The sequence below is a fragment of the Panthera tigris genome, chromosome D1 (assembly GCF_018350195.1).
Source record: "Panthera tigris isolate Pti1 chromosome D1, P.tigris_Pti1_mat1.1, whole genome shotgun sequence".
Taxonomy (NCBI): Eukaryota; Metazoa; Chordata; class Mammalia; order Carnivora; family Felidae; genus Panthera; species Panthera tigris.
The window spans coordinates 108,855,815-108,880,275 of NC_056669.1; the positions used below are offsets into that span (position 1 = coordinate 108,855,815).

At 37.0% G+C, this 24,461-nt stretch overlaps 1 protein-coding gene across 5 annotated transcripts in view; it reads left to right on the forward strand.

Annotated features, from left to right (window-relative positions):
• Positions 1-24,461, forward strand: part of CD1H11orf80 (chromosome D1 C11orf80 homolog) — a 96,172-nt gene that overhangs the window by 47,089 nt on the left and 24,622 nt on the right. For 3 of the 5 annotated variants that reach the window (XM_042958716.1, XM_042958717.1, XM_042958718.1), the window contains 6 exons: positions 4,638-4,747; positions 10,089-10,172; positions 11,333-11,388; positions 11,745-11,834; positions 13,777-13,972; positions 23,304-23,454. In XM_042958716.1, the coding sequence (XP_042814650.1) occupies positions 4,638-4,747; positions 10,089-10,172; positions 11,333-11,388; positions 11,745-11,834; positions 13,777-13,972; positions 23,304-23,454 (687 nt within the window). The remainder of the gene's footprint in view (positions 1-4,637; positions 4,748-10,088; positions 10,173-11,332; positions 11,389-11,744; positions 11,835-13,776; positions 13,973-23,303; positions 23,455-24,461) is intronic. The other 2 variants (XM_042958714.1, XM_042958715.1) reach the window with 2 other exon arrangements.

The window sequence follows — 24,461 nt, forward strand, 5'->3', positions numbered from 1 at the left end:
TTTTCAAAATTCATCCATGTTGTGGGGCACCTGGGTGGCTCAGTTGGTTTAGCCTCTGACTTTGGCTCAGGTCATGATCTCGTGGTTTGTGAGTTTGGGCCCCACATAGGGCTCTGTACTATCAGCATGGAGCCCACTTCAGATCCTCTGTCCCCCCTCTCTCTCTCTGTCCCTCCCTGGCCCTCGTGCTCTCTTGCTCTCTCATTAATAAACATTAAAATTTTTTTAAAAATTCATCCATATTGTAGTATGGACCAGTACTTCAGTTATTTTTATGGATGAACAATATTGCATATTTTGTTAATCTGTTTATTATTGATGGACATTTGGGTTGTTTCCACTTTTCCCTACTAAGAATAATGCTGCTGTAAAAGATTCAGGTACTACCTTTTCTTTTAAATGTGCTCTTTTACAGTCGCTAATCTGCCTTCCCTAACATGTTCATTTCAAACACTGTATCTTTAATTTCCAAGGTTTCTAATAGAGTTTTCCCCTCTTTCTGTTTGATCTATGGCAATGTGTTCTTTTTTGAATTTTTTTTTTATTTGAGTATAGTTGACACATAGTACTACATAAGTTTCAGATATACAGCATAGTGATTCATCATCTCTACAGGTTGTGCTATGCTCAATACAAGTGTAGCTACCATCTGTCGTCATACACTATTATGACATCATTGACTATATTTCCTATGCTGTAGCTTTTATTCTCATGACCTGTTCATTCCATAACCACATGCCTGTATCTGTTACTCCCCATCCCCCATTTTGCCCATCCCCCATTCCCCTCTCCTCTAGCAACCATAAGTTTGCTGTCTGTATTTATAGGTCTGATTCTGCTTTCTCTTTGTTTATTCATTTGTTTTTGTTTTCACTTATGAGTGAATTCATAGGGTGATTTTTACGGCTGTGTAATACTCCATTGTATGTATGTGTGTATGTATATATCAATAGCTGTCTATCTATATATGATGTAGATGTATATATACTTATATATATATACATGTATACATATGTATATACACACACACGTGTGCATAGCACATCTTCATTCACTCATCTATCAATGGATATTTGGGTTGCTTCTATATCTTGACTGTTGTAAATAATGCTGCAGTAAATATAGGGGTGCATATATCTTTTTGAATTAGTTTTCTCCTTTTCTTTATGTAAATACCCAGTAGTGGAATTATTGGATCATATGGTAGTTCTATTTTTAATTTTTTGAGGAACCTCCATACTGTCTTCCATAGTCGCTATACCAATTTACTTTCCCACAAACAGTGCACGAGAGTTCCTTTTGGATCCACATTCCTACCAATACTTGTTATTTTTTGTGTTTTTCGTTTTAGCAGTTCTGACAGGCACAAGATGATATCTCATTGTGGTTTTGATTTGCATTTCCCTGATGATGAGTGATGTTGAGCATCTTTTCATGCATCTGTTCGCCATCTGTATGTCGTCTTTGGAAAAATGTTCAGACCTTACCATTTTTAATTGGATTATTTGTTGGGGAGGTTGGTGTTGAGTTGTTATTTATTTATTTTGGATATCAACCCCTTATATATATCATTTGTAAGTATTTTCTTTCATTCAGTAGATTGCCTTTTTGTTTTGTTGATAGTCTTCTTTCCTTTCAGATTGTTTTTTAATTCTGTTTCTTCATGTATAAGTTTTATTAGTTTATTAGTTGATATGTGTCATATTTTTCATGTTACTGGTCTTTGTTGGTTGGTAACTTTTAGATAAGAGCTAATTGTCCATCATCCATTTGTTTTGAACACATTCTGCATTGACAGGGTTCCAGTAGGAAGCTCTCTGTTGCTGAGCCCTAATCTTGCAGGATATGTATCTTAGATTAAATTTTGCTTGCGTGGTAAGATACAAAGCTCTTGCATCTTAATAGACTACATAGTTCTGAGTCTTATCTCCACTTACATGACGTAGCTCTAAGGCCCTCATCTTGTGTCAGTGATCCTGCTACTAGCATCACTTGGCTTTAATCAACTCTCTGGTAGTTTGTGTTTTGGGTCCTTGTTTAGATCTCCTGTGTATGGCCTGTGTGGATCTTGCTCTTACATCTATGGCTATTGCCATATTAGCCCTATGTATTTTTCCCTAGTCCAGGCCCCAAAGATGGTGCACATCTTTGGTCCTCACCTACCATTGTGGATTTTCTTTTTTCCTTTCTGAAGATAAGGGGAATCTCTGTCTCCATTTCTGGTGTGTAAAGATTTTTCTCTTTTTCTCACCATGACTATGTATTTTCTAGACTATGTATTTATTAAGATTTAAAAATACTTGTTTTGGGGCACCAGACCAGCTCAGTCGGTTGAGTGTCTGACTTTGACTCAGGTCATGTGCTCACAGTTTGTGGGTTCAAACCTGGGTCGGGCTCTGTGCTGACAGCTCAAAGCCTGGAGCCCGCTTAGGATTCTGTGTCTCCCTCTCTCTTCATGCCTCCCCCACTCGTTCTTGTTCTCTCTCCCTCTCTCTCTCTCTCAAAAATAAGTAAAAATTAAAAAGAAATTAAAATACTTGCTTTAATAGGTGATGGGTATTAAGGCAGGCACTTGTGATGAACACCAGTTGATGTATGACAGTGTTGAATCACTATCTTGTTCACCTGAAACTAATATTACACTATTATGTTAACTGGAATTTAAATAAAAACTTAAAAAATTTTTTTTATCATTTTATGTGTTTGAATGGGAAGGTGCAGTTTCTTTTTTTTTTAATTTTTTTTTAACGTTTATTTATTTTTGAGACAGAGACAGAGCATGAACAGGGGAGGGTCAGAGAGAGAGAGGGAGACACAGAATCCGAAACAGGCTCCAGGCTCCGAGCTGTCAGCACAGAGCCCGACACGGGGCTTGAACTCACGAACCGCGAGATCATGACCTGAGCCGAAGTCGGACGCGTAACCGACTGAGCCACCCAGGCGCCCCGGGAAGGTGCAGTTTCAACATATGCTCAACTTATCTTGAAATAGAAGGCTTTGGGGTGCCTAAGTGGCTCAGGCGGTTAAGCGTCCAACTCTTGATTTCAGCTCAGGTTACGAACTCACAGTTTGTGAGTTCGATGCCCACGTCCAGCTCTGCACTGATGGTGTGGAGCCTGCTTGGGATTCTCTGTCTCCCTCTCTTTCTGCCACTCTCCTGCATACACTCTCTCTTTCAAAGTAAATAAATAAACATTAAAAAAGAAATAAAAGGCTTTTATTTAGTTTTATTGTTCTGCCTTTCACATTTAACTCTAGTCAGTCCATCTAGGGGTGTGTGTGTGTGTGTGTGTGTGTGTGTGTGTGTGTGTGTGTGTGAAGTGAGGCAATTGAAACTGATTTTCCTCAAATAACTACACATTTTCTTTTAAATTGTTAATTAGATTTCTGGAGAATTCAGTTATTGACAATACTTTTTCTTATGTATCTACATGTTTTACCCATTCTGCACTGTATCAGTACTTCAAAGACAAGGTAGGACTCAGGAACAAATTTTCTCTTATTTCACAAAAGGTAATTTAATCACAGTAAAAAGGGATCACTTTAGGTCAGAAAGTTGGTCATTGGTAAAACTAAAGATTTATGCAAGGCATCTTGGTTCAGTGCCAAGTTCACTAAACCTCAGTGTAGCACAACCTTGCTGCCATATTATCCCAAGCTTTACAATTGAATTATATTTGAAAAACAAATAATGGCAAGAAAAATACTACCCATTAAGATTGATAGCTAGTACTTGATCTTGGTAATGTCCATACTTTCTGAGGTTACAGATTTATTAGATATGTAGTATGAGTGCTGTAGGAGAGAGTTGTGCTTTTATTTTAGGATGCATTTTATTATTGTTTTTAAAGTTGGATTCTTGTATAATATCAACACTGTCAACCTCATTTACAAAATCTTTGTTTTTAGTTCTCCATTATACTAGTAATGTAGAGGAGAAATAAGGGATGGCATTTTATAAAATGGGAGATTTGTTTTTTTTTCCTTTATAATATGAGTGCCAAGATACAGAAAGGAAGGACAATGATGCAAATTTTGAGGTTCTCTTTGTTGATGATGCAGGACCACCTGGTGCTTTGTGGAAAGATAGTTCTAAGTTAACATATGTAAACATACCAAGTGGTTAATTTGTGAACAAAATTAGGAAGAGTTTGTTTTACTTTGTAAAGACTACCTTATTAAATAAAGAAAGTACTGTATTAGGTAAATGCCTGAGAGGGCCATTCTTGAATTTTTCTGCTTTTAATTCTAAATTAGCTCACTTACTGGATTTGTGTTTATCAAATAATGAATTTATTGAAAACAGAAGAATATAAGCTAGAGCTGTCAGTTCTGAAGATTTCTAGCTTTGGACATGACCTTGTGGAAATTAACTGAAAATACAAATTGATTTAGCAAATGTGAAAAATTGAAAACATGAGATTAAATGTCTTAACCCCATAAAGTAATTCTAAATGTTCAAGCAATTTGCTGATGCATAGCCATTTCCAGTCATACTTCAAATTTTGCAGATAATCTTTTCATCAGGGAAATGCCTTCTTGGCTCATCAGTTTAATAAACAATTCCAGAAACTCTGGTACTTATCCAAACTGCCTTTTTATTTATTTATTTTTTGTCTCCATTTCTTCTCACACAGAAATACAATCTATACTGCCCGGATTCTCTGCAAAGCTGAACTGGACTTCAGAAGAAGCCAGCTCTTCTCAGGACATATCAGGGGTAACACCCTTCCAGATGATTTTTGAGGCAGGTTTTGTTGTGGTTCTATAAATTACTGATATCTTGATTCTCATTTTTCTACAAATATAATAATAGGAAAGAAAAGCCTAGGTCCATCACAGTTCCAAGTTGAAATGAAATAAGGCATTGGCTCCCAGACTTCTCTGTGCAGATTTCAAACCCCCCCCCCCCCCCGTAGCTTTTTAAATGACTGGTATTTGTGTCCCACTCCAAGAGGTTGATTTAATTGGCCTAGGGTGTTGGATTAGTTTGCTCAGGTTGCCATAAAGAAATACTATGGATTGGGTGGTTAAACAACAGAACATTATTTCCTCATACTTTTGGAGTCTAGAAGTTTAAGAATAAGGTGCCTTGTCACTGTTTCCTCACATGGTTCCTCTGTGTATATGTGGTGGGAGAGCTCTCTAATTAGTCTACAACTTCTTATAAGGACATCTTCCTGTCAGATTAGGGCTCCACGTTTATGACCTCATTTAACTTTATTTATGTCCTCAAAGCTCTGTCTTCAAATACAGTCACATGGGGGGCTAGGGCTTCAACGTATGAATTTTAGGGAATACAATTTAGTCCATACTGGTGTGGCCTGGGCTTTAAAATATTTTTGAAATCCCAGATGAAAAAATTCCAAGGTGATTCCTAATGTGCAGGTAAACTTGAGAACCACTGAAATTAAGCCATTATTTGAGTTTGGATCTCCTGAAAGACAAAATAAAAATGGATTCCCAGTGTAGATCCTATTGGCATACATTTTATTAGGTTGACTTAAAGATCTTTATTGATTTATTTGTAGCCCAGATTTATGAGTGACAGTTGAGTTTTCCATTCCCTTTAACAATTCTGTGATTCCCTATTCTTTCTTTCCTTTGAATTTGTGGAGACATAAAGAATTAGAGTACTTTAAACATTCTCCCAAGAAGCACTTGGGAGGCCTTTCTTCACGTTTGGACAATTATATGCTCCTTCTCAAAGGAAAGGGGTGCAGTATTGCGACAATAGATTCCCTGGCCATGCCTTATCTTCTTTAGGAGAATGATGAGTAAACAATCTGGAGCAATTAATGGTTAGTCAGCTCTGAAACTATTAACATTAAGTAGCAATAAAAAAGCTGATTTCAGTGAACCAAGGAAATCAGTTCTAGTAAAGGAGATCATGTGTTTTAGCCAGTCTAAACAAACAATGATAATTCTTATACGTAACATTTATGTATATTATTTAAGCCTCCCAACAACTCTGTGAAGAACAGAGATTATCACCCAATTTACAGGTACAAGAAAACTGAGATTCAGAGAATTAGATTGACTTTCAAGGGTCATATGAAAGTTAAGTGACAGGATTAGAATTTGAACCAAAGTCTTGTACTCATATTAATCAGGTCTGTTTGAATATTTATTCACTCATTGAGAAACCTGTGTTTGTTCAAGCCGGCCTTACTTTGCTAGATGTTGAAGGTACAGTGACCCAAGACATGTTACTTGATTCCAAGGAACCTGAAATCTAAAGGAAAAGATAAACAAGCAAACAAATAATTATAATACACTGTAAATGTATTATGATAGAGGTAGGATATATATATAGGAAGGATATCTAACCCAATGGGAAGTGCCCAGTTCTCATCTCTTGATGAGACTGAAAACAGATTATCTGATATAAGGAGTTCAGAGACTTGAAAGAATAGGGATTTGTCTTCAGATTGATAAAGTTTGTCTTATTTTTTTTCCTTATTGCAAAAGCAGTGTTTCCCTCAGGAAAATCAGAGAGAGCATCTAGAACACAGATAATTTGACATAATCAAGGTAGCCACTGTTAACATCCTAGTGTGCACCTTTTCACATAAGAGTGAGGCATTTCAGCTTCAGGTTTTTAGAATGGTACCATTCCAAATTATGGCCATGGAAATAGGTGGCTGGAAATGCCTGGAGGTCAAGGTTGTTGGGAGTTGAAGAGTTCAGGAAATTATGTCTAAATTGTTGCTTAGACAGGCCATCTACTTGGATGTGGAAGTCAACCCATATGATGGTATGTCTTAAAGTGCTGAGGGAAACTGATCTCAGTGCCTGCAGTCAGCTGGTGATCCATGAAGAGTGGGGAAGAGTAGTATGACCTCAGAGGAACAAGGATTCCCTGAAAGCATTTGTTCTATTACATCTCTTTTCTCTGGTACTATGCAGCTATTTAAAAGGTACTTGAATGAAGGAAGTGAGAAGGGGAGATTGTGAACAAGCTAATTATATATACCTCAAATGGGGAGAAGGGTTAGATAGCAAGGTTCAGAGCAGAGGCTAGTGAATGGAGACATCTGTGAAAAAGCTATAATAAATGATCCACTGCTTTGGGCATGTGAGGAAAGCTAATCCCAGGAAATACGAAGAGAGCTTCATTTAGGAGAGATGCATAAGCTCAGAGTCAGTCTTGTATCTTGCATCTTGGAGTCCATTAGGCTGGATAACATGTACTTCCAAAAACAATTTGATTTTACAAGATCTTCTTGAAAACTTTATCCATTTTTATATTTATTTTTGCCGTAATATTAAAAATGATAAAATTGGTAGAGATAAACATATATACATATAAACATCTTCATACTTATATTTATCTATCTCTATTTCTCTAACTAGAGACAGGAAGAGACAGAGGCACTGACTGACTTTCTTCTAGACAGTCATATAGGGCCCATGACTACATAAGTTCAGTTTGAAAATATAAAACAGCTCTGATATTCTGTGATATAATTAGATTTGTATTTAAAGGTGAAGCCTGAACATATGATTCAGTAGTGGTTTCTGCTGCCCAGGGCTTGCAGCATCTGTTTTTTCCTAACACACTTAAGTAAATTCACTGCTTCTATAGATATGTTAGGCTGGGGTACTGCGTTCCTAACACCCAACTGTAAAAGGCTGTAAAAGACTTTGTAGACATACACACATACATATATTCTCTCTGTTTCTCTCAATAATTTATGAGTAGATCTTAAAAGGAGGCATTTGCTTTATGTTAACTATCCTCTGCTGATAGGACATTAGGTCACTTTATCTTCTCAATCTGAATTAGGTGCCAGTCTTTCTTGTGCATTTCTTTCCCATCTCTTATATATCTAAATCATAAAACTTTCACATTGTCATATAAGTTATTTGTCTTTCCCTTCTACTTAACTGAACTCTTCAAATTCAGAGATTGTTTTATTTCCTCTGTAGGCCCAAGTATATAATAAGCTTCATTGAGTGTTTTGAGTGGATAGTTCAGTAGTTTGCATAAGTATTGCCTATCAGGGTCCATAAAAGTAATGATAGATAACATAATATCTGATTCAGGAAGCTATATGCACCGAAAATGAACTTTCTTGGAGAGACAGCATTGCATAGTGGAACGTGGACTTTGAAACAAGTCATATCTAGGTTTGAATCCCAGTTCTTAACTAGACATGTGTGACCTTGGACAAATCAAACAGCTTATTTAGTCTCATTATTTTCATAAATAAAATGGGGAAATTTCCTACTTGCGTACAAACTGTTTGGCATGTAGCAGGTGTTCAGTAAATGGTACCTCTCATCATTATTAATTGTAGCCCCTTTCTGGTAGCTGCTGAAGGAATTTACACTTACTTGGTTGCTTTACTGCTAGATATAATTAGCCCTTTCTATGATGTACCCTATAATAACAAAGGCTACAGAAGTTTGAAATTGTTCCAAGAAGTTGTTTTGGAAGTGCTAATTACAGAAAATGCTTCGAAGAGATCATTGCTTTTCTACTATTTGAACATTTTATGATAAAAATTTTTAAATGAAGGATGTGACTGTGATGTGTACACTGCAGTTATAAATTAATTACCACTGTTTTTGTGTATGAATAATCTTAGATCTGTGTCCAGAATTTTCTAATAATTCCCATCCATTTTTCTGATAATTTTTGCTAATGATTCTGTAATAATCTAATTTCCCCACCCATTGCACAATTCTTGATCTCATTTTCAGTGTGCTTACAAAAAGTATTACAATAATTTATTCTTTCTGTTTCTTCCTCATTGTGTTATGATATTTTGAGATCTGGGACCATTTTTTTCTTAATATGTACCTACTACATGGCTCTGTATTCTCTGAGCCACCGATAACTTACTGATATTTTTTTACTCTATTTCTTCTTCTCATTTTCCTCAACTTCTCTATTTTGTAGAAGACTCTTTATAACTTTAGTTTTAGGGACACTGTATTAAATACAATGAGCCATTATAGGATAGTGGTTAATACGAAAGCTTTGAATCCAGATCAGGTAACCTTAAGAAAGTTGTTTGACCTCTTTGAGACTCATTTTTTTCATCCACAGAATGTGGGTTATGTGTACGTAATAGGGCTTTTGTGAGGGGTAAATGAGGTAGTTAATACAAGTAAGGTACTTTTGCTCCATTCCTGGAATGGAGAAAATCCTCATTAAATTGTAAATTTTATTATATTTATAGGGAGGTATCTGGGTATGCTTGAAAGAGCACGGACAGTTAGTGTTAGACAGACTTAAGGTTAAATTCTGGCTGAATCACTGAACCGCTGAGTAACCTTAGGCAAGTTGCTTAACTTCTTTGAACCTCATTTAAAAAAACCTACAGAGAAGATAGTACCTGCCTCCAGGTTTGTTGTGAGGTAATGTAGATACAGCACCTGCAAAATGCTTGATGCTTGCTATATAGTAGGCATTCAACAAGTGATATGTACTATTGTTGCCATGTATAATATATACTTTCAGATTATTATTTGGTCCTTAAAACAGTTCTGTGAGGGGGAATGGGTAACTTTTATCCCTGTTTTGAAGATTAGTAAATGAAGTCCAAAGCAATTAAGTGATTTTTTTTTCATGGTTACGTATGTAATTTTTATAGAGCTAGTACTAGAACACAGGTCTTCTGACTTGTGAGATTTTTGTTTTATAGCTTTTCCCAAAAAATAAAGTTTAGATAAATGGATTGATGATGAAAAGTAGGTTCCTTTTAGTGTCTGTTAATTTCACTCCATTCTTAATAGAGATTGACTCTCACATCAGGATGGCAGAGCTAAGAAAGAGTTAACGCTTCTTAGCTCTGGTCTGATACTTTTAAATTTGTTACAAAAAGTGGTTTTGAGATTGTGGGTTTTACTCTGACCTTTGTTCACATGTCTCCTAAAGTTCCATGAAATAGTTTAACCCAAGGAATGATGGCTGTTAGATTCTCTTTTGTATCCAATTCTTAGACCATCCCCTTGGATGTCTGAGGAGCTTTCTCTAAGGTGAGAGTTACCTTTATAGGAAGAAATATCACAGTTTAATTCATTTGTGCTCCTGGGTTTGTGTATATGTGGTAGAAGTTTTTGTTGGATTGTTACAGGTTGATGAAAAGCCCAGAACTTTGATGACAGATAGTTTGGTGATAAAGAACTTTTTACGCAGAATCATCATGGTACACCCTAAGGTAAGCTGTTCTTTTGCATAGTAATGATTCTTTAAAATCACATGTTTTCAAGAGACCTCTACTCTGTCGGACGTGGAAGGATATGCTTGGTCCTCTTTTCTTTTAATGACAATGATTACAACTTTAATATTGAATTGATTTGATTTCTGTGCCCCTAACACAGTGTTGGTGTTGGTCATGTGATATAGTTGATAGCCCTTGAATATAGAGCTTTCTTTGAATTGTTGTTTTTACTTCCATATTATTTTATTGTATCAGTTTAGATACTTTTTTGCCTCCTCTGTGCTTCATTTTTCTGGATAATAAACCTTGCTGATTATTTCCTCCTTTTCCAAAGTGACTATAAGAGCAAATCAGGAAATTTTGACAAAGTACTTCGAACTTTGGAGAGCTATAATTTTTATTATTACATGTAGTTAGATATGTTTATAGGGATGCACACTGTTAAGTATGGTATATAACTTCTCCCTTTTTTCTCTTGCTAGAGTCAACTTTTTATGTCTTTGGCAGGGTTCAGTGCATATTATATGCCAGTTACTTCTGAGTCCTTTCCATACACTTATTCACTCACCCCATGCAACAGCCCTTGTGAAGTAGGTTTTATCATCATCATTCCCATTTTACAGCTGAAGAAACTGTGGTATAGAGGTTAAATAACTTGCAGAGCCAGGATTTGAAGTCAGGCAGTCTAGCTCTAGAGTCTCCTATTACATAGGAAGGAAAATGTAAATCAAAAGTAGGAAATAATTAGAACAGTGAAGTGAATTGGAGGGAGGACATAAAAGTCAGATGGGGGGAAGGGAAGAAAACACAAAGAAAAAAGTATGGAATGTTCTATATATGAAAACCATGGAAAAAATGGAGAGAAAAATCAATAGTTCTTTTAAGGGGGAGAAGATATAACTGGGAGAACAGCAGAGAACAAAAGTTAGGATATTCTGATAATCTGTGACCACTTGGAATTGAAGTGTAGGACTCAATATAAATTTAGATGCAGAATTTGAGCACAGGTAAATGTTAATTCTGTTAGTTGTTTAGGGAAAGTGCAAGTGAAAACAAGGTGATGTAAAGAATATCTACACCCTTTGGGAATTAAGTATGGAATTTTTTAAATCTCCATCCTTGTTGATGTTAAATCTCATACCCCATTTACTTTGCAGATTAGATTTAATTTCAGTGTAAAGGTGAATGGAATCCTTTCCTTGGAAATCTTTGGGTAAGTCCTTAAATCAATGGCTTAAATTTATGCCATGGTTTTATAGTTTTTCTCAGTCATTATTGCCCTATTTCTAGTAGCTTCACAGTTTGACTTCTTGACCCAAAGTTACCTTGAAACTAATTTTCTGAGACTCCCACATTTTCTTATTCTATATTAACTTTTAATGAGTAAGTAGATTCATCTATATCTTTTTGTGTCTTTCCCTCTCACCAGAGTGGGTGATCTTAAAAATTTCCATTTCCCTTTGGTTAGTTGGCTGTTGGATTCCAGTAATCTCTGTGGGTGGTGGTGGTCATGGGCCAAAATTTGTATCAGGTAAAGATTGGTTTTAGAATCTGTGAACTATGGCTTAGCTTTTCTTTGCTTTCCAGGACAAAGAACGAACCCACTTTGAACCTGTCGAATGGAATTGCTCTTGTTATAAACTATCAACATTATGTGAGGTGAAGGATAAAAGCATTGTTGTCCCTCTCCATGTTTTATTCTCCTGTTATGAGTATGAGTGTGGGTAGAAATTGAACATAGCCTCATTTGTCATTTCTTAGTGCCAGGCATTAGCTTCTCTGTAAGAAAAGTGGAAGTAAAACTTTTAATCTATTTGTATTGAAAACTCTCATTATTTCTGGCTCCTTGAATGTATTCTAATTGACCTGAGAACACGTCCCTTCTCCTTTCCATGTCTTATTTTTTCTATTAATGAAACAACAAATTTCAATCTTATTTACATATGAGAAGAGAGGAAGGACTTGAGAAGGTTCCTTGAACTCTTGGCTAGAAAGATACTATGAACACAAAGGAATTCTTTATATATTATTTTTTGTGCATCGGCATTTTTCAAGGTTTGGAAATCATCTCTACCTCCACCTCCAGACTACAAAAAAAAAATCCATGGAGAAGATGGCAAATAAATGGAATTTATTCCTCTGCCTTGCCTTCCTAAGAGAATCCAAAGTGAACATGCATATAGCAAGAAAAAAAAACAATTTATGATTTAGTCCAAGTAATTTATTCTTTATTCAATAGTTTTTGACTCCATTTGTATGCCCTGAATCAGCACTGGTAGTCATAGGATCTTAAGGTTTGAAGACACTGTTTATGGCTTTTTAGTCTGTTTTACTCTTAGCCAAAAGTACACTTCAGATTAGAATTTTTTTATTCTTTAATATGTGCAGTAAATAAAGTCCCCACTCTTTATCTATCTTTAGTAGTCCTTTACTATCATACAGTCCTTAAAGTTAGACAGCTCATTATCAGAAATTTACTGAAAAAGTTTAAGCCTCTGAACCAGTGTTTGTGGACATATATTCCTGGATGACCTCATCAGTTTAAAGAGAGAGGGAAAATGCTCATTAATATTTCTTCCTATTTAAAAAAGAAAAGCTGTTAGAAAGTAAGCAAGTATCAAATTTCACTAGATTCTTTTAGGAGAGAAAGATGCCCTAATTTTTTCTCATTACTCCTATCAAACAGTAACCTCAGACTCCTTCAGGAGAAGGTGTAGCATGTGTGAGAGCAGATCTAAGTAACACAGGGCTAGTTTTAGGCTGTTGTGATTCAGGGACCCCTTCACCCCTACCCTCACCATGCTAATCTTTGATCTTGGAAACTTCTGCTCAGAACTGTAGACTAATTTCAGTGGAGGAAATATACATTAGTGAATATAAAACTGCCTAGTGGCAGGGATGCCTGGGGGGCTCAGTTGGTTAAATGTCTGACTTTGGCTCAGGTCATGATATGGTTTGTGGGTTCAAGCCCTGTGTCGGGTTCTGTGCTGGCAGCCTGGAGCCTGCTTCAGATTCTGTGTCTCCTTCTCTCCCCCCATCACCCGCTCACTCTCTCTCCCTCAAAAATAAATAAACATTAAAAAAAATTTTAAACTGCATAGTGGCAGCAGAAACAGTAGCCATGATATCATTCCTGAAATTCCAGTTTGTCTGCTCTTTCTATTGCTTGTGATTCCCTGAGTGAGACACAAGTTACTTATTCCAGTAAAACTAATATGGTAGATTATATGATTATGTATATGCTAGAGATATCCAAAGACTTTTGAATGCCCCGAAAATAATTTCTTAAGGGGCACCTGGCTGGCTCTGCCAGTAGAGCATGTGACTCTTAACCTTGGGGTCCTGAGGTCAAGCCCCCCATGTTGGGTGTGGAGCCTATTTTATTTATTTTTAAAGATTTTATTTTAAGTAACCTCTACACCCAGTGTGGGGCTCAAACTCACAACCCTGGGATCAAGAGTCACATGTTCCACTGAGCCAGCCAAGCATGCCATCATAGAACCTACTTTTAAAAAAAAAAGAAGAAAAGGAAAAAAATAAAAAAGAAAATAATTTCTTAAGAAAGAAAAAGTCTAAATTTATCTTACCTGTTTTTTGACAGTAGACCAAAATTTGGTGCAGCTCAATTACTCTGCAGCCGAATCCATCCTGTGCTAGGACATCCAGTAATGCTTTTCATCCCCGATGACGTGGCTGGCATGGGCTCGTTGGGAGAACTGATACTCACTCCAGCTGCTGCTCTGTGTCCCTGCCCAAAGGTCTTTTCCAACCAGCTGAATAGAGTTTCTTCAGTTTCCATATCCTTTTGATGATAAACTCCATCAAAATTTTCAACTTTGTTTTGAAAAATGAATTTTTATATCCCAATTCTAGAAAAGCCTTTAGCATATAAACTCTGTATCTAGAAGCCAGTATAATTTGTATAAAAACAAAAATCCAATGTGAAATCCAGTCTTGAGAAATTTTCCCAAAATACTGAAAACTATAAAATGTGACATATGTGCCACATTCTTTTCATATAATCCAATATGGCTGAAGCATGGAATGGTGCAAGCAGGAGAGATGAGGCTGGAAAATGGTGGACATGGTGGCTCTTTTGTATCACACTTAGGATTGTGAACTTCATTCTCTGTATAGCAGGAAACCATTGAATGTTTTAGGCATCTCAAGCAGCATTGTACAGGATGGGTAGGAGAGATAAGTCAGTAATGACTAAGTGAATAAGTGAACTGGGCAAGAGATAATGCTCGCCTGAATTAAAAATGTGATGAGCATGGAAAAGAGAGACTTATCACTTGAAGGAATCAGTATAATGAGGCAAGCAATTCATTGTGGGGGTAGGGAGAGATTAGGGGCAGGGAATGGCCAAAATTGATGTTAATATTTCTATATCCAGAATAGGCAAATCTATAGAGACAGGAAGTAGATAGATAGGGATTTGGTGGGGGGAGGATGGTAAAAATGTCCTAAAATTGATGGTGGTGATGGTTGCACAACTCTTTGAATATACTATAACCCATTTATACACTTTAAGTGGGTAAGTTGTGTGCTGTGTGATATGTTTAAATCTCAGCTGTTTAAAAACATTTCCATAGGGCCCCTGGGTGGCTCAGTCATTAAGCATCTGACTTTGGCTCAGGTCATGATCTCACGGTTTGTTAGGTCGAGCCCCATGTCAGGTGAGCTTGAGCCCTGGGTAAACATGAGCCCCACTTCGGGTGAGCCTTGCTTCTCTCTCTGTCTCACGCCTGCCACCCCCCTTGCCGCCCTGGGATTCTCTGTTTGTCCCTTGTTCGCTTGCGCCATTTCTCCCCCTGCCGAAAAAAACCATTTCAATAGATGGCTGACAGAATAATGATACTATCAATAAGATACAAATCATAAGCAGCAGATTTGGAAGGTAAAGACTTAGCTTAGCTTTAAACATGCTAAGTTTGTAGTTCCTGTAGGACATCCCTTGAAAATGGCAAGTATAGCTATATAGAAATTTTGGTCTGGAATTTGGAAGTGGCCAATTTAGAGATAAATTTTAGAGCCTTAGCATTTTCTCCATCGGAAAGTAAAGTATAGTGCTGTGGTTAGAGCATGGAACAAGAGTGTAAATACTAGATTCACCACTAATTGGCTGTGACTTCATGTAGTTTACTCAACCAGCCTAAGGCTTTATTTCCTCCCCTTTAAAATGGAGATAATAGGGGCACCTGGGTGGCTCAGTTGATTGAGCAGCAAACTCCTGATTTCAGCTCAGGTCATTATTCCAGGTCATGGGATCCAGCCCTGCGTTGGGCTCCATGTGGAGTGTGGAGTCTGCTTAAGGTTCTCTCTTTCTCTCCCTCTGCCCTTCTCCCTCGCTCATGCATGCTCTTTCTCTAAAATTAAAAAAAAAAAAAAAATAGGGGCACCTGGATGGCTCAGACAGTTAAGCATCCAACTTCAGCTCAGGTCATGATCTCATGGTTTGTGGGTTTGAGCTCCGCATTGGGCTCTGGGCTGACAGGTCAGGGCCTAGAGCCTGCTTTGGATTCTGTGTCTCCCTCCCTCTCTGCCCCTCCTCTGCTCATGCTCTGCCTCTCTCTCTCTCTCTCAAAAATAAATAAATGTTAAAAAATTAAATTTAAAAATAAATTAATAAAAATAACACTTCATAGATTTATTTGTTTTCCCTTGCAAAGGTTTTGTTGTTGTTGTTGTTGTTTTGGGGTTAGTTTGTTTTAGTATTAATTATATATAATAATCTATATGAAGCTCCCAGCATATTGCCTGACACATAAAAGTGTTCAATAAATGTTAGGTGTTATTGTTATATAATTGAAGCTGTACAAGTAAAATGAAGTTCTAATAGAATATAAAGAATAAGACCAGAAGAAGGCCAAGGTCATGGTATGATAAATGTCAGCTGAAAATATCTTTAGGGAGGAGGAAGGAGCAGGATGGTGATAAAGACTATGCATGGACTTTTGGATTTTAAAACATGCTTTTTCTTAATATCTAGGGCATATAGAAGAGTATAAAGTAAAATAAAAAAGTTTCTCCTCCTCCACATCCCATTCTCCAGAGGGAAAAAGGCAAATTTTTCTATCCTCTTGAAGTTTACATTTAATAGGACATTTTAATAAATAGATGTCAGTAGTGATAAGTACAGTTAAAGATAAAATAAAGCAGGTAAAGAGATAATGACAGGAAAGTTATTTTAAATATTATAGTAAGCGAAGACTCTAGGGAGGTGATGTTTTAGTGAAGATAAAGAAAACTCTGATAGGATTTCAGTTTCTGAAAATGGCAAACTAGGTAATTTAGACCAATCCTCCCATTGAAGACAAATGTTGGATGAAATATTAAGACATAAAAGATTCTAAGAGCTAGTAAATAGGGAGGAATTTCTGGGCGATCACAATAGAGACAGGAATTACAGAAAGCCTGAGCTCAACATTGGGGGCTGCTTTTGCTGTGAAGTCATTTGCAAATTATAGCAAGCAGCTGAGAGGCTAAGATGCACTTCTGAATCAATGTAGGTCAAGAAGGCCAAAGAGTTTAGGGCTTACTGCGCTGGGGGGGTGCTGTTAAAAACACCTCTTGTTTTGGGCAGAGATAACTAAAAGGTTACACTTTAAGGAGTAAGATGAACCTGAAATAAACCATCCTTCACATGAACTGCATATATTTTTTGGGTCATCTGGGAAGGCTAGAAAATCTTAAACTTTAAAATTGGATTAAGATGATTCTAGATATCTAATTCTCCCAGATGTCTTACAGAAGCAAACAAAGATTATTTTCTAGAGGAAGATCACCACATCTGTGCTTCAAATATTTTAACAAATACTTTCTCAAAATGTCCAGCTCATGTGTACATTTCTCTCTCTCTCTCTCCATCTCTGTCTCTCTCTCTCTGACACACACACACAAACCACACGTAAAAGAGTGGACAAGGCAACATGAATAAGAGCTAGCAAAAACAAAAGCAACAGGAGTACCCACTGGGACTTCAGATATTGGTAACATCAGATATTGATTTTAAAAATAAAGAATTATGCTTATTATATTTATGAAATTGAAGGCCAAGCTTAAAAATTTTGCCAGGGAACTGAAAACTATAAAATGTGACATAATTTTTAAAACAACCAAACAGAAACTGTAGAACCAAAAAATACAATAACCAACATTGAAATTAAATAGGCAGATTTAACAGATTAGACACAGCATAAGTGAATTTGTGAAGTAAAAGATAAGGATAGCAAAAACTAGTAAAATAAAGCAAAGAAAGACAAAAGGATAGAAAATACAGAAGAGAGGTTAACAGTGAGAGGAAACAGAACATTTAATGTACATTTAATTCATGTCCCAAAGGAGAAGGGAGAAAATGGGGCAAAAACAGTCGTTGAAGAATCAATGGCTAAGCAACTAAAACAGTTTCAGAGCTCAGCAATCAAGCAGGATAAACAAAAAGATATGCATACCTCTAGGAAATCAAAAACAAGGAAAAAATCAGCTAAGGAAGATGGATTTTCTTCAAAAGAGAAACAAATTGACAGCTGACTTCCTTATACCAACATGAGGTAGTAGTATAATAGTGTTAATGTCTGGAAATTTAAAAACTACCAACCTAGAATTCCATACCCAGTAACAATATTTCTCAAGATAAAAGATAATGTTGGGGCATCTGGGTGGCTCCATTGGTTAAGCATCCAACTCTTGGTTTTGCCTCAGGTCATGATCTTGCAGTTCATGAGTTCGAGCCCAGAGTTGGGCTCTGCACTGACAGTGCAGAGCCTGCTTGGGATTCTCTCTCTCTCTCTCTCTCTCTCTCTGTCCCTCCCCCATGTGCACGCACGTGCTCTCTTTCTCAAAATAAATAAACTTTAAAAAAAAAAAAGATAACCGGGGCACCTGGGTGGCTCAGTCTGTTAAGCATCTGACTTTGGCTCAGGTCATGATTTCATGGTTTGTGAGCTTGAGCCCCGTGTCGGGCTCTGTGCTGACAGCTCAGAGCCTGGAGCCTGCTTCAGATTCTGTGTCTCCCTCTCTCTCTGCCCCTCCCCTGCTCACACTCTGTTTGTCTGTCTCTCTCTCTCACAAATAAACATTAAAAACATTTTTTTTAAAAGATAACCTACCCATATAAAGGTCATAATTCATATAGTAAGAAGAATTAATTCAACTGACTTTAGAACATAGTGTTTTGACATACATTCTTGGTATATACTCTAAGGATGAAATGAACTGAAAAGTGCTCTTGAAATTCATTTAGTGGTCTTGATTCTTGTTAATAACATTGGTATTACCATACTGAAATTCTTGCATGCATACTTGTTATAAAACAAGTAATTATGTTAAATTGTTAAGAACCAAAAATTTTAGCATAATATAGCAGATGTGGGAGTATAAATTCAAAGGAATAGAATATTTTTATTTTGAAATAAAAAAAATTTTGAAAGTAATCTTTTTTTATTTTTTTATTTTTTTTTTATTATTTTTTTTTTGAAAGTAATCTTTTTTTAAAAAAATGTTCATTTATTTATTTTGAGAGAGAGCATGAGCAGAAGAGAGGCAAAGAGAGAGAGAGAATCCCAAGCAGTCTCCATGATGTCAGTGCAGAGGCCAGCGCAGGGCTTGAACTCATGTAACATGAGATCATGACCTGAGCCAAAACCAAGAGTCAGATGCTTAACCAACTGAGCCACCCAGGTGCCCCTGAAAGTAATCTTAAAGTGGAATTGAAAATATCAGTGTGTATGCCCAACTTTTCTGACTTTTGAAATTATATATTTTTTAGCTCTATCTGCTAAAAACAAAAAACAAACTGAGGAGCAATGAGCAGTCCTAGTATCCAGAATGTGTTCTCTAAATGTCATTGCTCACTAAAAAGGAGGAATGGCTGATTCCAGGCCTAAAGTAGAAATGTACAAGATGAGCATGGGTATCTTGTTGAGCCAGAAAGCAAAGAAACTATCAAAGGCCATGAGATTCTGTCAGAGAATTTCAGAAATTCCACTTCCAGCCATGAACAAATAATAGGGACTGGATCCAACCTCCTACCTTGAACAATTTAAAAAATTATATTAAACAACAGAGAGTATAGGACAGTGGTTCTAGAGAGAGGAGAAACAAATAAACCCTGTATTGCACTACCGTACTACCTAGAGAAGTTCACCAGGAGGGTATACCCAACTAGAGTCTGGTGGATCTGAGTTGAGAAGACGAAGTTCAGAGTTAGGGAGGTCCAGGGAAGCTAGAACTTACAGAAAAGAGTGCCAAAGAGGAGATAAAATACACAGAGAGAGCTCCAGATAGAGGAGAATCCCTGGAGTGCACACAGAGCTGGAAATAGTTTTTGTTCCTGCCAGGCAGGATGGAAAACATAAAGCATCAGGTAGAGTCCTAAGAAGGATTTGCTTGAATATAGTGGAGAAGTTAGCTTTAGCCTATAGGGTTCCCTGGTCCCACCTAACAAAGCTTAAGAGTAAGACCCAAAAGGCTCAAACTGTTCCCAAGTAACTTTATAGTGTCCCAGAAAAAAAGTACAAGAATATTTACAGGAATACAAAAGTATCCTGCATTCAGTGAGGTAAACTTCACAATGCTGGGCATCCAATAAAAAATTACTTGGTATGCAAACAAGCAGGAAAATAGGACCCATAATAAAAAATCAGAACTGCCCAGAAATGGCATAGGTAATAGGATTAGTAAACAAGGACATTAAGACAGGTATAACTGGAGGTACCTGGGTGGCTCAGTCCGTTAAACATCTGACTCTCGGTTTCAGCTCAGGTCATGATCTCATAGTTCGTGAGTTCAAGCCACATCAGGCTCTGCACTATCAGTGTGGAGCCTGCGTGGGATATTTTCTCTCTCTCTCTGCCCCTCCCACACTCTATCTCTCTCTCTCAAAAAGAAATAAACTTTAAAACAAAGGTATAACTGTATCCCATATATTCAGGAAGTGAAAGGGAAAAAATTGAACATATTAACTAAAGACACAAAAGATGTGAAAACCTAAATTGAACGTCTAGAAATAGAAATTAAAATTTTTAGGGTGAAGATACACTAGATGAGATTAGTGACAGATTTACACATTGCAGAGAAATAGATAAGTGAACTTGAATACATAGCAATAGAAACTAAAATGAAACAAGGGACTAAAAAAAATGAATAAAGTTTCTGTGAACTGTGGGATAACTTCAGGTGACCTAATTCAGGGACATGTAATTCAATTCCTGCAGGGAGGGAGGGCAGATAAAATATTTGAGGAAATAATGCCCCCCCAAATTTCCAAATTTGATGAAAAGTATGAACCTGCAGAGCCAAGATCAGCAAACTTGAAACATAAGAAACATGAATCAAATCATACCAAGATACACCGTAATCATTGATTAAAATCAGTGATAAAGAATCTTAAAAGCGACTAGAGGTAGAAAGACACGTTTACATAGTGAGGAACAAAGATGCAAATTACTGCAGATTTCTCATTGGGAACTGTAAGCTACAAGAAAGTGAAGCAACATTTTTAAAATAATAAAGGGGAAAAAAATCCCTTAATCTGGATTCTATACTAGGAGAAAATATATTTCAAAAATGGAAGCAAAATAAAGAATTTATCAGACATACAAAAGACTTCACCAGCAATCTATATTATAAGAAATGTGAAAGGAAATGCTTCAGTCAGAAGAAAAATGCTATCAGATGGAATTCTGGGTCTACACAAATAAAGAAGAGCCCTGGAAACCATAACTATCTGGATAGATATAAAAGATTTTTTCCCCATTTAAAAAATCTCTTTAAAAGATAATTGACTTTTTATGGGGTGCCTGGGTGGCCCGGTCCGTTAAACATCTGACTCTTGATATCGGCTCAGGTCACGATCTCATGATTTGTGACATGGAGTCCCACGTCAGGCTCTGTCTGCGCTGATAGCACAGAGCCTACTTGGGATTCTCTCCCTCTCTCTGCCCCTTCCCCGTTTGCACATGCATGCACACATACTCTCTCTCAAAATAAACAAACATTAAAAAAAGTTTTTAATAAAAGATAATTGACTTTTGAAAGCAAAAAATGCCATCAGAGTATATTATATGTGGAAGTAAAATGTGTGAGAATAGCACAAAGGCCAAGAGAGGAGAAATGGAAGTATATTATTCCCAGATTCTTATACTATATGTATGTGCAACTGTTATAATATCACTTAAAAGGTAGACCGTAATAAATTAAAGTTGTATACTATAAAGCCTAAAGCAATCCCTAAGTTGCTTCAACAAAGAATTATAACTAATAAATCAAAAAAAGTGGGTGGTGCCTGGGTGGCTCAGTTAAGCATCCGACTTCGGTTCAGGTCATGGTCTCACGGCTCCTGGGTTCAAGCCCTGTGTCAGGCTCTGTGCTGACTGCTCAGAGCCTGGAGCCTGCTTCAGATTCTGTGTCTCCCTCTCTGTCTGCCTCTCCCCCATTACACTCTGTCTCTTCTTCAAAATTAAATAAACATTAAAAATTTTTTTTTAAGTGATAAAATGGAATTATAAAAAACACCAGTCCAAAGTAGAATCCAAAAATAGAAAAGAGGAAAAAGAAAAAAAAAAAAGGAAACAATGTAAGGAGAAAATGCCAAACACATAACAAGATTGTAGACTTAAAACCCAACCATAGCAGTATGTATATTAAATGTAAATAGTTTAAACAGCCCATCAAAAGTCACACACTTTGACTCTTCGGACACTCCACTCACTGAGTTTGTAGCACCTCAAAGCTAGCCTGGCTCTGAACAGTGGATGTGTTGGCCTTAGCTCCCGTTTTAATGTCTTCTTGGATTTGGGATAGAGACTTCATTTATGGGCACTGTCTCACTTTGTTCTGCTGTGACTTTTCATAATGCCCCAGTGCCTACTGGGTGAGGATTTTAATCTTCATACTTAATGCCTCATGTTTACCCTTTTCACAAGAGGATGAAAACAAAAAAGATTAAGGAAAATATATTCCTGGTTTCTTCAGCCTTGGTTCAGGGAACAAAAAGTGTTAAGTATTAGTTCTTAACTGGGTAATTTTGCCCTCAGAGGACATTTGGGAATGTCTGGAGACATTTTTGACTGTCATGACTCAGGGGGAGGGTGCCACTGGCATCTAGTGGGTAGAGGCCAGGGATACTGCTAAACGTCCTACAGTGCACAGGACAGCCCCTACAACAAAGAATTATCTGGCCCAAAGTGCCAATAGTGCTTAGGTGGAGAAACCTTGGGTTTAAAAGAGTGAGAGTGGGAGTAAAATCAAGAGAAGAAAACCGGGGAACCTGGGTGTCTCAGTAGGTTAGGCGTCCAACTTCGGTTCAGGTCATGATCTCACAGTCTGTGAGTTTGAGCCCCACGCCGGGCTCTGTGCTGACAGCACAGAGCCTGGAGCCTGCTTCTCATTCTGTGTCTCCCTCTCTCTCTGCTCCTCCCCTGCTCACTCTCTGTCTCAAAAATAAATAAACATTAAAAAAAAAGAGAAGGAAACCATTTCAGGGGCCTGTCCCCTTTGTCTTGGTTAGAGAATAGGGTTAGAGAAAGTAAGGAGTTTCCTTCTTAATCTGAATATACTCAAGTACTTACTGAAAGATATATCTTTGTATATATTTGTAGCATGTATCACACTGTATTACAGTTTACTGTTTTTTATGTGTGTCTCCAGTACTATAAATATGATAACTTGAAGGTAGGTATTAAATCTTAATAAATATTAATAAACTAATATTAATTTTATTTATTATAAATAAATATTAATGAATTTTATTTATTATTAATATTAATAAATCTTAATAAAAATATTCATCTTTGTGTCCTCTGAACTTACTATAGTGTTTAGCCTGTAGTACCACTCAAACGTATGATGGAATGAGCAAGATGAAGAAATAAACTAATTGTCCAATACTATACCTGTAGCACACACTTACTGAACTCAGAATAAATTTCTAGGGATTCTAGTGGATCTGTCTGTGGTGCCTCACACCTGTATTCAATGTGAAAAGGCTTAATATATAATTAGCTAGCACCATAGTTTATTTCTGAGAGTGTGAACCAGGTCAGTATTATGTTTGTTTTATGCAAATGAATATATTGTCATTTAAAAAAAACCCTAAAATTTGGCAGTTTTCTTTAGCGACTATACATATTTCTATATGGACCATCAGGCCTGCCTCTGATATTGCCAAGTCAGAAGCAGCCAACTACTACTGTCTTCGAAGATACCTCTTTCTTCATTGACTGGAAGAAATACCACTTGTGTCTGGTGCCCAATTTGGATCTCAGTTTGGATAGAGGTATATCTCCCTCTCTTTGCACAGGGATAAAGAAACCTGGAGAATATTATATAAATGCAAGTAAATATAAATAGCAGGTGTACATAAAAAACAGGACCCAGTGATCTGATGGCTTAGGTTGGGTGGTGCTGTTAGGGGTCTGGCTGAGAATCCACGTGAAGTGCAGCAAACAACAGGTCAACAGGCAAAGCTCCATTAGAGCCTGTTTTGGCATTACATGTTAATGCTGGTTTTTCTCTCACTTCCTCTACTGGCTCCTCTCTTCCTGGTCCTCTGAGGTAGTCATTGAGCCTTCATCTTCTAAGGACTTGTTCAGAGGGTTTCTCTTATACCTTAATCTGTTTTAGAAAGGATAGTAAAAGATTAATAACATCTTTGAACTATTGTGGAAAAGAAATGTTTCCTAATGAAATGAGAAAATGCACATAAAATTACTTAGAAAATATTACCATATAAATGCAAGGCAGGAGTACAAACTATATAGTAATCAAATAAGAAACTAGCTATAAGATTTATGCAGAGCCTGACCACATTAGCTTTGGATGAATTACACTGAGTTGGACACCTAATAACTGGATCAAAAAATAAAACTGGGAAGTAGGAATATGCAAACATGAGGTGATATCTAGGAGCTTTACAATGTTGAACTTGACTGTTATTAGCTAGAATTCTTTGAAATTTAGACGGTAGTCTGGTCACCTGGATCCTGAGGAAGGTAGCCAGTGGGGAATAGGTATTCTAGAGCTGTGATGGCATGAGGAGACTGGAGCCTCCTGGAACGGAGTATTTCTAGGGGAATGACAGAGTCTTCTCTAGGAAGTAAGCTTCAGAGTAAGGGTTTTTTTTCTTGAATAGGTAGTTATTCCAGAGGGTGGGATGAAAGAAGCCTGTCCTTGGACGGGGTCTCTGGAGATGAATGGTTTTGTGAAGAAAGAATGCTTGGTCTTAACTAGGGGATGTCATGCCATTACAATTTTTGAATCTCTCGGGCTCTCCATATCTCCTTT